At 42.0% G+C, this 13,050-nt stretch overlaps 1 protein-coding gene across 2 annotated transcripts in view; it reads left to right on the plus strand.

Moving 5' to 3' along the window:
• Positions 1–13,050, plus strand: part of LOC111154160 (lipid droplet associated hydrolase) — a 106,389-nt gene that overhangs the window by 87,086 nt on the left and 6,253 nt on the right. For both annotated transcript variants that reach the window (XM_022513581.1, XM_022513580.1), the window contains exon 6: positions 3,682–3,764. In XM_022513581.1, coding sequence (XP_022369289.1) covers positions 3,682–3,764 — 83 coding nt within the window. The remainder of the gene's footprint in view (positions 1–3,681; positions 3,765–13,050) is intronic.

Genomic DNA, 13,050 nt, shown 5'->3' on the forward strand with positions numbered 1-13,050 from the left:
TTTCTGTACCTCCCTCCTTCAGAGACTCCAGTTACATGGTATATGACATATGACACCACTTTCAAGTTCACTTGTGGTTCTCTGTGGTTCTGTTCTTCCCCCTGCCCCCCAACCCCAGTTTCTTTTTCTCCATGTTTCCTCTTGGATAGTTTCTATTGCTCTGTCTTCAATTCACTAATTTTTCTTTTATGATGTCTACTCTGCTGTTATCCCATCTGATGTATTTTTCATCTCTAGAAGTTTGAATTGTGTCTTATATCTTCCATAATTCTGCTTAACAGTTCAATATTTCTCACTTCTCAAATATATGGAATAGGTTACAAAACTTTCAATATCTGTAAATACCAATTTTATAAAAATGGGCTAATTTTGATATAATTAACATGCCATAAAACTCATTCTTCAGTGGTTGTTTTTTAGTATATTACTCAGAGTAGTACAACCTTGACAACTATCTGACTTTAGAATATTTTCATCACCTTAAAAAGAAACCCATGCCTATCACTCCCCATTTCCACCTTCCCCCAGTCCCTAACAACCCCTAATCTACTTTCTCTCTCAATGTATTTGCCTATAATGGACATTTAACATAAAAGGAATTATATAGTATGTGGCTCTTTGTAACCTGCTTCTTTCATTTAGCATGATGTGTCCAGGGTTCATTCATGTTGTGGCATGTATCAGTACTTCATTATTGCTCAATAATATCATTATATGGCTATGTCATATTTTGGTTTTCCATTCATCAGTTGATGACCATACAGATTGTTTCTACTTTTTGGTTATCATGGACAATGTTGCTGTACCCGTTCATATAAAGTTTTGTGCGGACCTCTGTTTTCAGTTATCTTGGGTTTGTGCCTACAAATGGAAGTGCTGGATATATGTGGTAACTCTATATTTAACATTTTGAGTAGCTGTCAAACTATTTTCCAAAGTGCCTGTACCAATTTACAATGCCACTCACAATGTATGAGAGCTTCAATTTCTCAGCATCCCTGTCAGCACTGGCTTTTGTTTGTCTTTTTTTCTTGTAGCCATCCATTAGGTGTGATGTGTTATGACATTGTGGTTTTGATTGCATTTCTTTGATGGCTAATGATGTTCAGCATCTTTTCACACACTTATTGGCCATCTGTACTTCTTCTTTAGAGTAAGGCCTATTCAAATCTTTGCCCTTTTTTTTTTTTAAGATTTATTTACTTATTTTAGAGAGAGAAAGAAAAAGAGCACATGCAAGCATGGGGGTGAGGAGCAGAGGAAGAGAGAGAGAGGGAAACTCAAGCATACTCTGAGCTGAGCGTGTGGAACCCAGTGCAGGGCTCGAGCCAGTGACCCTGAGATCACAACCTGAGCCAAAATCAAGAGTTGGACACTTAACCAACTGTGCCACTAGGTGCTCCTTTTTGCCCATTTTTAACCAAGTTTTTGTCATTTTATTGAGTTGTGAGAGTTCTTTATATATTGTGGATACTAGATCCTTATCAGATATACAATTTTTTTTCATTCTATGGGCTGTCTTTTCACTTTCTTGATGGTGTCCTTTAAAGTGCGTATGGTGGTAATTTTTATGAAAACCAGTTTATTTTTCCTTTTCTCACTTTTGCTTTTAGTGTCATGTCTTAGAACCCATTGCCTCATCTGAGATCACAAAGATTTATTCTTATATTTCCTTCTGAGAGTTTTAAATTTAGAACTGTGATCCATTGTTAATTAATTTTTGTATATGGTATGGAGTGGTCCAACTCATTCTTTCATGTGTGTATATCCAGTTTTCACAGCGACATTAATGTTTTCCAATTTTATTATCTTTGTCATTTTGGAGTCTGTTTTAATTAATTTTTTCCCTTATTTTGGGTTGTATTTTCCTGCCTTGCATGTTTGATAACTGTTTATGGGATGTTTTACATGGTTAATTTTACCTTTTTGGATGCTGGATATTTTTGTATTTATGTAGAAGTTCTTGAGCTTTGTTATGGTATGGGACAGTTATGTTATTTGGAAATAGTTTGATACTTTCTGTTCTTGCTTTTAAGCTTTGTTAGTTGGTTGCAAGACAGCATTTAGTTTAGAGCTAATGTTACCCCACTACCAAAGCAAAACCTTTCCAAGTTCTATAGTTGATACACCCGGAATTACAAGACTTTCCTACCAGGCTGGTAGGAACAGTAACTACTCCCAGTTTGGGCACTCGTCCCTCTAAATCCTCTCGGGCGGTTCTTTCCCCAGCTTCTAGTGGTGTCCCACGTGATAGTGCCAATTAGTACTTAGCTGGAGCTAAAGAGGAGCCCTCTGCTTGTCTCTGGAGCTTCCTCCCCAGCCCCTCTTTGAGCAGCTTTCTCCCCTTCACTACTGTGACCTACAAAACCAGGGCACTGACCTCCGCAGAATACCAGCTCTGCCTCCTTGTTTTATAGTGTGTCCAGAATTTGTTTAAATCGGCTGTGGTAAAGTAACAGGCATGGAGAACTGCCCTTGGAATAAGAGTTTATTACCTACAGTTCCCAGGAGGAGACCGGGTAGAGGAAGGCATGAGGAAAGTACAGGGATGCCAGAGTCCACCTTGTTTGGATGGAGAGATTATAGACACTGATTAACTCCAGACAGCAATAGAAAAAATATAAATTTTTTTTCCAAAATTTTAGGTACAGCTAATCACTCAGTGAATAAAAGGAGAATTCATGCTTTCAGACTATATAGTGAAAAGAAATTTTTAAGAGATAGTAAAGGCACACGTGGCTGGCTCACTCAGAAGAGCATGCAACTCTTAATCTTGGGGTTGTGAGTTTGAGCCCCATGTTGGGTGTAGAGATTACTAAAAAAATAAATGAACTTTAAAATAAATAGAAGAAGAAAACATCATTCACACTAAAGGGGATAGAAAGTTGGAAATTAAAAGAAAGCAAAGCATATACAAAACAGGATGATTGGAATCAGACCAGAGATCTGTGACTGAGACAGATCAGACAGAGGTATGTGACTCTGTTAAGTCCCGTTGTTTAAGAGATACTTTTAGATTACATTTTTAAAGAGGTCTACTTATGATTTCAAGAGACATACTTAAAACAAAATGAGAAAAGATTAAAAAATAAAGAAAAGGACAAATATATGAGGCAGATGATGACAGAAAAGAAAGCAATATAACAATAATATGCCAATCAAAATGGAGCCCAAGGTACACAACATTTAATGAAAATTTGTAGATGAGGACTTTCTCAGGTATGTGACATCTTGGAAGGGAGAGGGTCAACTTTGCTCATTACACAGTCAGTACATTGGGACTAACCCTCAATAAAAACTCTTAGGGAGCCTTTAAACCTATTTTGAAATAAACATTTATTTTAGTTGTAACTTTAAAAAAAAAAATAAAAGGTCAGGAAAGTTCCACATTAGTAACTGCATGCAGTTTCCCTAGTATACATGATTTATCTGTAAGTCTGTGCTTTTAATCGCACCGTAGGTCATTTGTTCTGGTGGCTGACGTTAGGCTGTTCTGTCGCTGCTGTGTGTCGCTGTTGAGAAAGGCAAGTGAGGGCAACATACCTTTCTTGGCCTCGGTGACACCTCACATCAGACAGTGCTTGCTGTAAGGAAAATTGGGAATGGGAATTAAAACCGATTAGTTTGACTTTTGTGTTCATTGTGTATATTCTAAGTGTTTGACTCTTTTTTTAAATGTAGCTAATGCTGCCTACCTTGGGGGCCAAGAAATGATGCAGGTGGTGAAGCGAGACAACGAAACCATAAGGACATACTTACCTAAGGTAATCACTTTGGTGCTGCAAGGAAGTAAGTAGATGGGCAGAAATATTTACTGAGCGTGAAGTGCTAGAATTGGTTAAGAGTCTTTAAGACCTCCAGGATTTGTAGATTTCACGCAGAGTTCTACTTCTGGCTCAAATAAGGTGTTCTTGAAAGTTGCATAGGAAGTAAGTACAGCTGACTGTAGATTTCAGTATATGCTTAAATAAAGTTTACCACCTGTTTTTGTTAGGTTTGCTTCTAGAATCAATGCTTCTCTCTAGGGCCTTCTACTGAGGAGGTCTCAATAATATATAGAATAATGAGTTATATCAAAATGTAAATAAAACACTGGACAAAAACTAACATCACTATGACCTGCTGACTCAGCCTGTCTTTCTTTATTCTCCAGTGCATAAGAATAGGAAAGTTCAGCTCTGACACCAAGACCGGATTTCTCTGCAAGCAGGTGCAGAAAAGCAAAGATTGAAATATTTAGCATTTGGGAGTTACTGCTCCAAATGTTAGCGTCTTTTTTTTTTTTTTTTTAGACTTTATTTATTTCAGAGAAAGAAAGAGCATGAGCAGGAAGAAAGGCAAGGGAGAAGGAGAAGCAGACTCCCCACTGAGCAGGGAGCCCTATGTGGGACTCAGTCCCAGGACCCTGGCATCATGACCTGAGCTGAAGGGAGACGCCCAACTGACCAAGCCACCCAGGCACCCCTAAATGTTTGAGTCTTGCACAAACACATTTGGAAGCACCAGTCTCTGAAACTGGAGGGTACCGTGTTTGAGAATATGTCTAAGAACCCTAGAATTGGTGGCTCTGGTACTCCCATGGTGTCATTTGTCTGCTGTCCATTCTGAATAGGATGGAGCTGCACTGTCTAAACACGACAGCCACCAAACATGTGTGGTTCTTTGTGGCTAGTCTGAAAGGAGGTGTGCTGTACATATAACAGACACATTGGATTTCAGAAACTTATTACCCGTAAGACATAAAATATTTCACTAATATTTTTATATTGATTGCATGTTGAAATGATAATATTTTAGACTATTAGGCTAAATAAAATAGACTATTAAAAGTAATTTCCAAGCACCTGGGTGGCTCAGTCGTTCTGCCTTCAGCTCAGGTCATAATCCCAGGGTCCTGGGATCGAGCCCCACATCAGGCCAGGAAGCCCACTTCTCCCTCTTTCACTCCTCCTGCTTGTGTTCCCTCTCTCGGTGTGTCTCTCTGTCAAATAAGTAAATAAAATCTAAATAAATAAATAAATAAAAGTAATTTCATCTATTCTTTTATACTTCTTAATGTAGTTATTAGAAAATTTCAAGTTACAAATTAGCTTATATATTTTTGAGGGGGGGGGGGGCTGTGCTAATCTAGAGTTTTACGGTCAGTGCTAAGCTGTGACATCTGTAGGGTCCGACGCAGGGCGCCCTGCTGAGGGGCCAGCTCTTCCAGGAACCCGACGTCTGCAGGTCAGATCTCAGATACCTTCCCCCTGGGTTTAGAATGTCTTCATAAACTTTGAAACATTTGACTTCAGCTTGCTACAGTGTTAATTCATATTTTTAGAACCTCCCAATACAATTATCTTAAAGCAAAAAATGTATACTTTCTTTAAAAAAATATTTTTTCAGAATATTGATCTATAGGAGCTTTACCCAAAGAGGACTTTTGAAAATCTGTGTTTGACTTAGGGCCATAGTGGTCATTTTTTTCTTTTTTTTCTAAAATAGCATTTGGCTAGAGATTGAAATTTTGAAGCCAGAAGGAAACCCTCACTGGCTGAATGGGGGACGTTGGGGCCTCAGAAAAACACTTTCTCCAGGGCTTTCAGCTGTTTCCAGTCATTGAGGGATGTAAAAATACAAGAAAAACAGTATTTTATTTTTCAGCTAAATTCTAAGTGAATTTGTTTCAAAAATGCATTTAAGTTCTCAAGGCTAGAAGTTCATAAAAACAACTCAATTCCCAGTTAATAATCAGACTGGCAGAAGCCCACTTCCAAAACTCACACTTGCAGAATGACTAGACCCATCATGTGTCAAAACCCATCTTACCACCTGTGGAAGCCAGCTGCTGTAAAATACTCATCATTTCTGGATTCTGTTTGTATGTTGTGCTCAGAAAGAGGTCAAAAGATGGTGCTAACTTATTCCTGTCCTAAGTTAAATCCATATGCAAGTGTAATCATTCCCAGATCGAAGTCTGCTTATGGTAACTGTGTCAGGACTGTAAGTTTACTAAAACTTTTATAAGAGAAATATGGGGGTATAATGGTAGACAGCAGTCCATTTCAAGGTTATTATTAACACAGTTACAGGAATAAACTTTTCCAACTACAGAGAATAGTTTTGTTTTGTTTTCTTAAGACAGCACGAAAGGTACTTATGGAATTTGGGAAAGTGAGCCATTGTTTAGTTTAATGATGCAAAACTACCTTGCCATTAATTGATTATCTTTTGTACCGACTCAGTTTGATCCCTTCACCAGAATAATACAGTTCCAGTTCCTAAGTGAAACAAGGTACAGAGAGACAGGAAGTTTATTGCAACTTTTTGTTTCTGCAATGAAAAAAGAGGAAACATGCTGTAATTTAATATTGGTGAAAGTTGAATCAACATACGTCCCAGTCTGCTTGAGAAAATAAGGAAACTCGAAAGGGCACCGTAGTTTTAGGAAAGTGGTGGGCATTGCTTTCCAAACAATCCTGATATGTTGTTCAACTTGAAAACCAATTCCCAAGACTAGACATACCCGTTTCTGGATACTCTAGTCAAGGATACTGTGTTCCATTTCAGCCCCAAACAGAGGCGGTCAAAAACTATATACCTACCCAGGACTGTCCAGTGTGAAGACTCCGTGAGCCCCACATATTTTGTTGCAAAAATACTTGGAGGTATCTCAATTATTCAACAAATTTTAAAGCAGTTCTGAAAAATGTGTCTTTGTGCCATCTGGTCAGGAAGCCACAAGCACGTTAGTCTAAAAGTCTACTACATCATGTGGATGGCTTTGGGATTTTTTCTGATCCCCTAGAAAACTGTCGTACCATCATCTGCAGGCTTTGGTTCTACATTCAGATTTTCCACCACTGGATTTCCATTGTCCACGTGTCCACTTTTTATCTTCTTGAGGAAAGTGGGTCTTTTTAACTCTGAAAAATCTACTAGGCTGATTGCCGGCCTGCCTGCCCTCCCAGGTCTAGAGACTTCATACATGGTACCAATTGCATTTATTAACAGAGCTTCAATACTACCTAGAGTTGCTGCCCTTTCTTGGAGCAAATATACCAGACTCACAGTTCTTTCCAAGAGACCTGTGGCATCACAGACTGTGTTCTATCTTCACCCGACTGAATCCTACCTGTCCTTTGAAACTTGGCTCCATTGTCATCACCAGGAGGCCTTCCCCAGCCCCTGGTTTTGGTTAGATGTCGCTCCCCAGCTTTCCTGGTTCCCTGTGTAGTTTATAATATTGCCTTTTTTACACAGTATTTAAGAGGTTAGTTTGCCCCTCTTGTCTATCTACAGGTCAGGAACTATGTTTTTTCTCATCTTGGTATCTCTAAAGACTCAGAACAATGTAGGACACCTGTGGAGTTAATAATTAATTGTGTACTGGATGCATGGATAGATGGATGGGGAAGCCATCAAGGTAGAGATTCTAAGCCTCTTTTGTGCCATGGGTCTATTTGACCCTCTCATGCATGGACCCCTACTCAGAGTAACGTTTTTAAGTGCATAAAATAAATACATGAAATTACTACCCAAAAAAGCAATTATGTTGAAGTGTAGTTATCACAATAACTTAAAAACAGATTTGTGGTGTATAGTTTGTGCACCTTTATTAACACATTAAATAATGAGATATAATAGCAGTCAGAATTAGTATTGTGAATTTGTAGCAGTGAGCTAAATAACTTTTTAGTTATCTTCACCAAATTTTCTGTGATTTGAAAATTTCCATAATTTTATAGGTAACAAAATATAGATGTTACTCAACTATTGTTTGTTGCCTGTATTCCTAACTGAAGGAAATACTAAGTTATAGTTAGAGGTTGGCAAAAATAAAGATGTCCTCTTTTTTCCCAAGCAGGTTTGCATTACCCCTCCCCCACTGTCACCACGTCCACATGAACCCATGTGGACCCATAGACCCCCAGTGAGGAAGCCCTACTCTAGAGACACCAGACAGGGTGAGGCAGCATGGTGGTGTGGCTTGAGCGCTGGCCTGAGAATAAGAAGCCATGAAATGCTACGCTAAAAAGACGAGGTTATTTTGAGCTGTGGGGGAAGTAGTACATGGTCTCAGCAAAGGGGTAATGATCAGGGTCATATACAAAATGTTTGGCCACTGTCTGACAGCCGCTTACTCATCCGAGCCTGTGCCATCCGCGAACCACCAGCCCGTTGAGAACGACCAGTTCACATCAGTCAGCCCTAAGAAGGTGGCTGGGTTAACAAGTGAGAGGGATTATTAGGGTGGCGGGGGGGTGTATGGAAAATATCAGAGCAGAGGAGATTTGAGATAGGAAGATCACTCGAAAAGCTTTTACAAGGACTGAGGCAGTGGGATGGGGGCGGAGAGGAGGGAGGACAGGGAAGATTTAGAAAGTAGAAGAAGCACTTATACTAATAGGACATGAGAGAATAGAGAAGGAAGCGTCTCAGGTTATGTCTCTGTATTGAGATCGGTACAAGCTAGGGGATTTGTCCAAGTACCAGCAAGCCGTGGGAGGTGGTTGAGAAAGTAGTTCCTGTGGGTACTTTGTCTGAGAGAGCTGTGGGACCACCAAGCAGACACGTGTGAAGCTTAGAATGGTGGTCGGGGCAGAATTTCGATTCGGATATAATGATGACAGACTTGAAGCCGTGAGCCTGAATAACTGTAGCAAAAGGAAGTAGAATGTGGAGAGAAGACATCTAAAGATTGATCCTTGAGAGAGCAGAGCTTGAAAGGTTGGGAGGAAGTAGAGGAGCTAATGAACAAGACAGGAGTTGGAGAGGAGGGATGGGAATGAGAACCAGGATAGAATAAACCCAAGTAAGAGAATCAGCTCTACCTTTTCCCCACCCCAATCCCAATTCTTTTGGGAACCCCTGGGGTATGTAATGCTTTATGAGGCACCTGGTGTGTCTGAGGCAAATAGGGCCGCATTCCCTTGTTCTGTCATTGTTCTAAACTGTAAGGGAATGTATGTCTCATTCACAGAAAAGCGAATTAGTGTTTGGTTTAGAAACTTGAAGTTTTCATTTAAAACTCACTTAGGAGGGAAATTCTAAACTGCCGTGACCATCTCTGGCCTAGGCGTATGGAAACAGCTGGTGTGTGCTACTGCCAGCCCGGATCTGAGCCTCACTATCAGACAGCAGGGGTCTCGGGTCGTTCCCAGCAAGAACACACGAGGTGCAGCTTTGTGACAGAGGCGGGCAGCCGTCGAGGGACCACCTGCAAAGTGGTGCTGCCCCTGCCCCAGAGGGTCAGGCCACGGTGACAGGGTGGTTTGGGAAAGGGGCAGAATGCCCTCAGGAACGGGAACTCCTCCGCCATGGCTCTTTTCTTGGCCCACCTGAGCCCAGAGGTGCCTGTTGCCTTTGGGAAGAAACCCTGCGCTGTTGTTTGCAGATTGGGGCGTGCAAATCCTTCAGACATGCGCACGTCCTGCTTAGCAGAGCGTAGGAAGCGCTGCCTGGACCAGCTAACCCGGACTGCCTTCCGCCGCACCGCAGTCTGAAACGGATTGTGTTAGTTCTGCCGGTTTCATTTGAAACCTATTCGGAATGTCATAATCATCCTGGAGATACGTACATTTGTCTTTATCTCAATCATTTTGACCTTGAGAGCTTTATCTTAGGCACTTGTGTTAGCGTACCCGGAGTTCTCCAGGGGAGCGTGGCGGAAGAAGCTGCTGTGTACTGGGGAGCAGTCTTCTGAGTCACAGCCTGAGGTTCAAACCCCAGCTCTACCACTCGCTTCCTTACGGAACCTTGACTAAGTTATGTGATCTCACTGTGCCTCCTTTTTTCATCAATAAAATGGTTTGATAATAGTATCTAGTATCATACATTTGTTCCAAAAATATAATGCTGTAATTCATATAAAGGCCTTCCAAGAGTATCTGGCATATACTAAGCATTCAAAGAAGTTTATTATTATTGTTATAAAGTTAGTTATATCCTAGATATGCCTCTAAGTGCTTTCAAAAGACTATTTGCTTAACTTCTCCCCCCACACACTCCTTCCCAGATATTTTCATTCTGTAGCACAAGATTTCGGTGATATTAAATATAGAGCCAAGAGACTCTGGAATGTCCCCACCCCGTTCTAGATCACAGACACTGCTCCCCTTGAGATGCCTAGGGGAGATGTTGTACGGGAACGAACAGTGGTAAAGAGAAGTACTTAATCTTTCCAGGACTTGGTCCAGTACCCTCGTGCAGAGAATTCAGATGAGCTGAACTTGGCCATTTCTCTACATTAGTTAAACAAGACGCTTCAGCACATCTGCTAATTTCCAGAGGCATATGACCAGGAAGAAACAGAAACACAAGGCAATAAATTTGTTCCCTATGCCTCAGACTCTGTAGCCTCGCCAGAATAAAATCGACACCTCGGGTCAGCTTCTTACGCTAGTCCCGCGTAAGAAAGAGACAAAGCTGGTCACTAGCTGGGCCACTACCTTTAGGAGTGAGTGTGTTCAGGCCCTTTACACTTGAGTCACCCAGGAAGAGAGAGCCTCACTCTGCAAGCCTGTTGTTGTGCCACTGGAGAGGTCCAGTCGGTCACCCACCAGCCTGCCTCCTCCCCCTCTTCCTTTGGTGCCTCAGTTCCCAGTGCTCCCCGAGGTGCCTGCAGAGGGAAAAAGGGCTCAGTGGTCATAAAGGGTTGTGTTGTCTCCTCCATCCCCAGCCATGTTTCTTCATCTTTGGGGATTTTAATTCTCATGTTCTCAAGAATGATAATGGAGCCAATTCTGGATAAAAGGAAGAAAGGAAACAAGGTAAATTGGAAAGTGAATTTCCTAAACTGTCTCCCTTTCTTTAGCAATTCTTCAAGTTCCTAAAAAGGGTTGCTCAGAAAGACTGCAGTGAAATTGTAAAGCTCTGGGACTGCTGTCCCTCTGTTCCCAAGAGGAATGTGATTTTTAAATAACGGGAAAGAGGCTTATGTTACAGAATAGGCCTCTGAGGGTGGAGGGTCTGACTGTCCTGTCCAAGAGGGAAGGCAGCCGCCTGCCCTGGGTTCTCTGCAGGGGCGGGTGCATGCAGAAGGCTTAGTGCCCTGAGCCTCAGAGTGCGGCGGGGAGGAGAGGATGCAAATAGGGAAATAAAGCAGGACAGGGAGATCTAGCTGGGAGGTAACTAGGTGTTTGGGTACAAATTTGGCCCCTCGGTAGTACTTTATGACCACTGAGCCCTCTTCCCTCTGCAGGCACCTCAAGGAGCAGTGGGAATTGATGGGGTACTTGGGGTACTAATTTGGCCCTGCTTTGTATCGGATCTTTGGCTTTTTTGATCATAAACAAAACAAAAACCACAAACAAACCCAAAGCTGTCAGGCGGCGGTCATTTCTGAGAAGGGGAGGAAAAGTGGAGAAGCAGGAATGACAATTTTCCTGACTTCTCAGAGCACAAAGGAGACAATGTGTCTCCTCCCTGAGCATCTGCATCATTGCTCTGGTTACTGTCGCTATGATGCCGCGGCTTTCCCTGCCACAAGCGTGACAGCTCAGGACTCTCTCTAAAGAGGTGGGCTTGTACACGCGCTGGGCACACAGGGAGCTGCAGCCCTTTGTGGAATGCTGGCACGGGGGTCCCTGTGCGGCCCAGGAGAGCAGGAGGCCCTACCTCTGCTGCTGCTGGAGCCCAGGGGCTCCCCCCGGGAACCCGACCAGGAGGGGAAGTGGCAGCCTCCGAATACTGGTGCCGTCCTTTATTTTGGAAGACACTCGACCAGGAACATGCAGATGGCACTGCAGTGTGGGCTGCAGGTCTCATTAATAAGTAAAAGTGGCGAGAGTCACCTCAGCGAGCCAAGCGTGAGTGGTGGCTTGACGACAGGGCCTGTGCCTCACGGTGTATTTGGTTGGCGACTAATCTTGGATCTTCCAACCAATGTCTTTCCGGTATGTTCCCCGTGATCTTCTCAAGGGAATACAGCGTGTGTGTGCACACACGTGTGTGTGTGTGTGTGTGGAGAATGTGTGTGCGCTATATGATAATATATATAATAAAATGCTTTGTTTTAGGCTTAAAGAAAGTATATAGGGGTGCCTGGGTGGCTCAGTCAGTTGAAGCAACTGACTCCTGATTTCAGCTCAGGTCATGATCCCGGAGTCCCAGGATCGAGCCCCACATTGGGCACCCTGCTCAGCAGGTAGTCTGCTTCTCCCTCTGGCTCTCCCCCATCTTGTGCTCTCTCTCTCTCACTCTCTGTCTTTCAAATCAAGGAATAAATGAATTTTTCTTTAAAAAAAAAAAAAAAACCAAGGGCTCTAAAAAATGTATTTTAAGATACGATTTTTTGTTAGTGATTAGCTAAATCAAAAATACAAACTTAGGTCATAAGATGATTTCTAGCATTTCTTTTGCTCTTAAAATAAATCCTCTGTTCATAATGCATGAAAGCCAACTTTCAACTCAACTCAAAATGTGTACTAAAACCAAGCTTTGTTGACCCCTTTGGGGCAGAATTCTGGTTTTCCTGTGTTGGGCTCCTGTAACAGTTCCTCTCTTTCTGCCTGTTGTATTGAAGGGCCAGTTTGTACACGCCTGTGTTTTTCCCTAGTCTGGCAGCTTCTCCAGGCCAGAGCTGTTTTACTCACTTGTGGATTTCAACCACTTTGCCAATAGGGTTAGAGTCATTTTTGATGGGACTGCTTTGAGTCCGTGAGTTTCAGCAGCAAAAAGTGAGAGAAAAAAACACCCACATGAGAAAAGACAAATGTGATTTTTGTATGGTGGCAAACTACAACAATTGGTAGAGACATTTCTGCAGGGACGGATCTCCTTAGGGGTGCACTGAAAGCTAAAGGAAAATACATCTGTGAGCGCAGAGACTTTCGTAACCGTAATTCCACCTTACCACAGAAAACACGTGAGGAAAAGCAAAAAGCAGTCCTGAGAAGTCAAAATGTACAACAACTGGGAAAATTAAATTTTGTGTTTAATAGAGAAGTGAATTACTTAACATGACAGCAATTTGGAAACACAGAATAATTTCCATTCAATAATGTGTACTTTTTATCAACTCTCATGCGTATCAAAACAAGTGCCAAGGAGAAAGAAACTACAGGA

The sequence above is a fragment of the Enhydra lutris genome, unplaced genomic scaffold, assembly GCF_002288905.1.
Source record: "Enhydra lutris kenyoni isolate GAN:26980312 unplaced genomic scaffold, ASM228890v2 scaffoldscaffold35, whole genome shotgun sequence".
Lineage (NCBI taxonomy): Eukaryota > Metazoa > Chordata > Mammalia > Carnivora > Mustelidae > Enhydra > Enhydra lutris.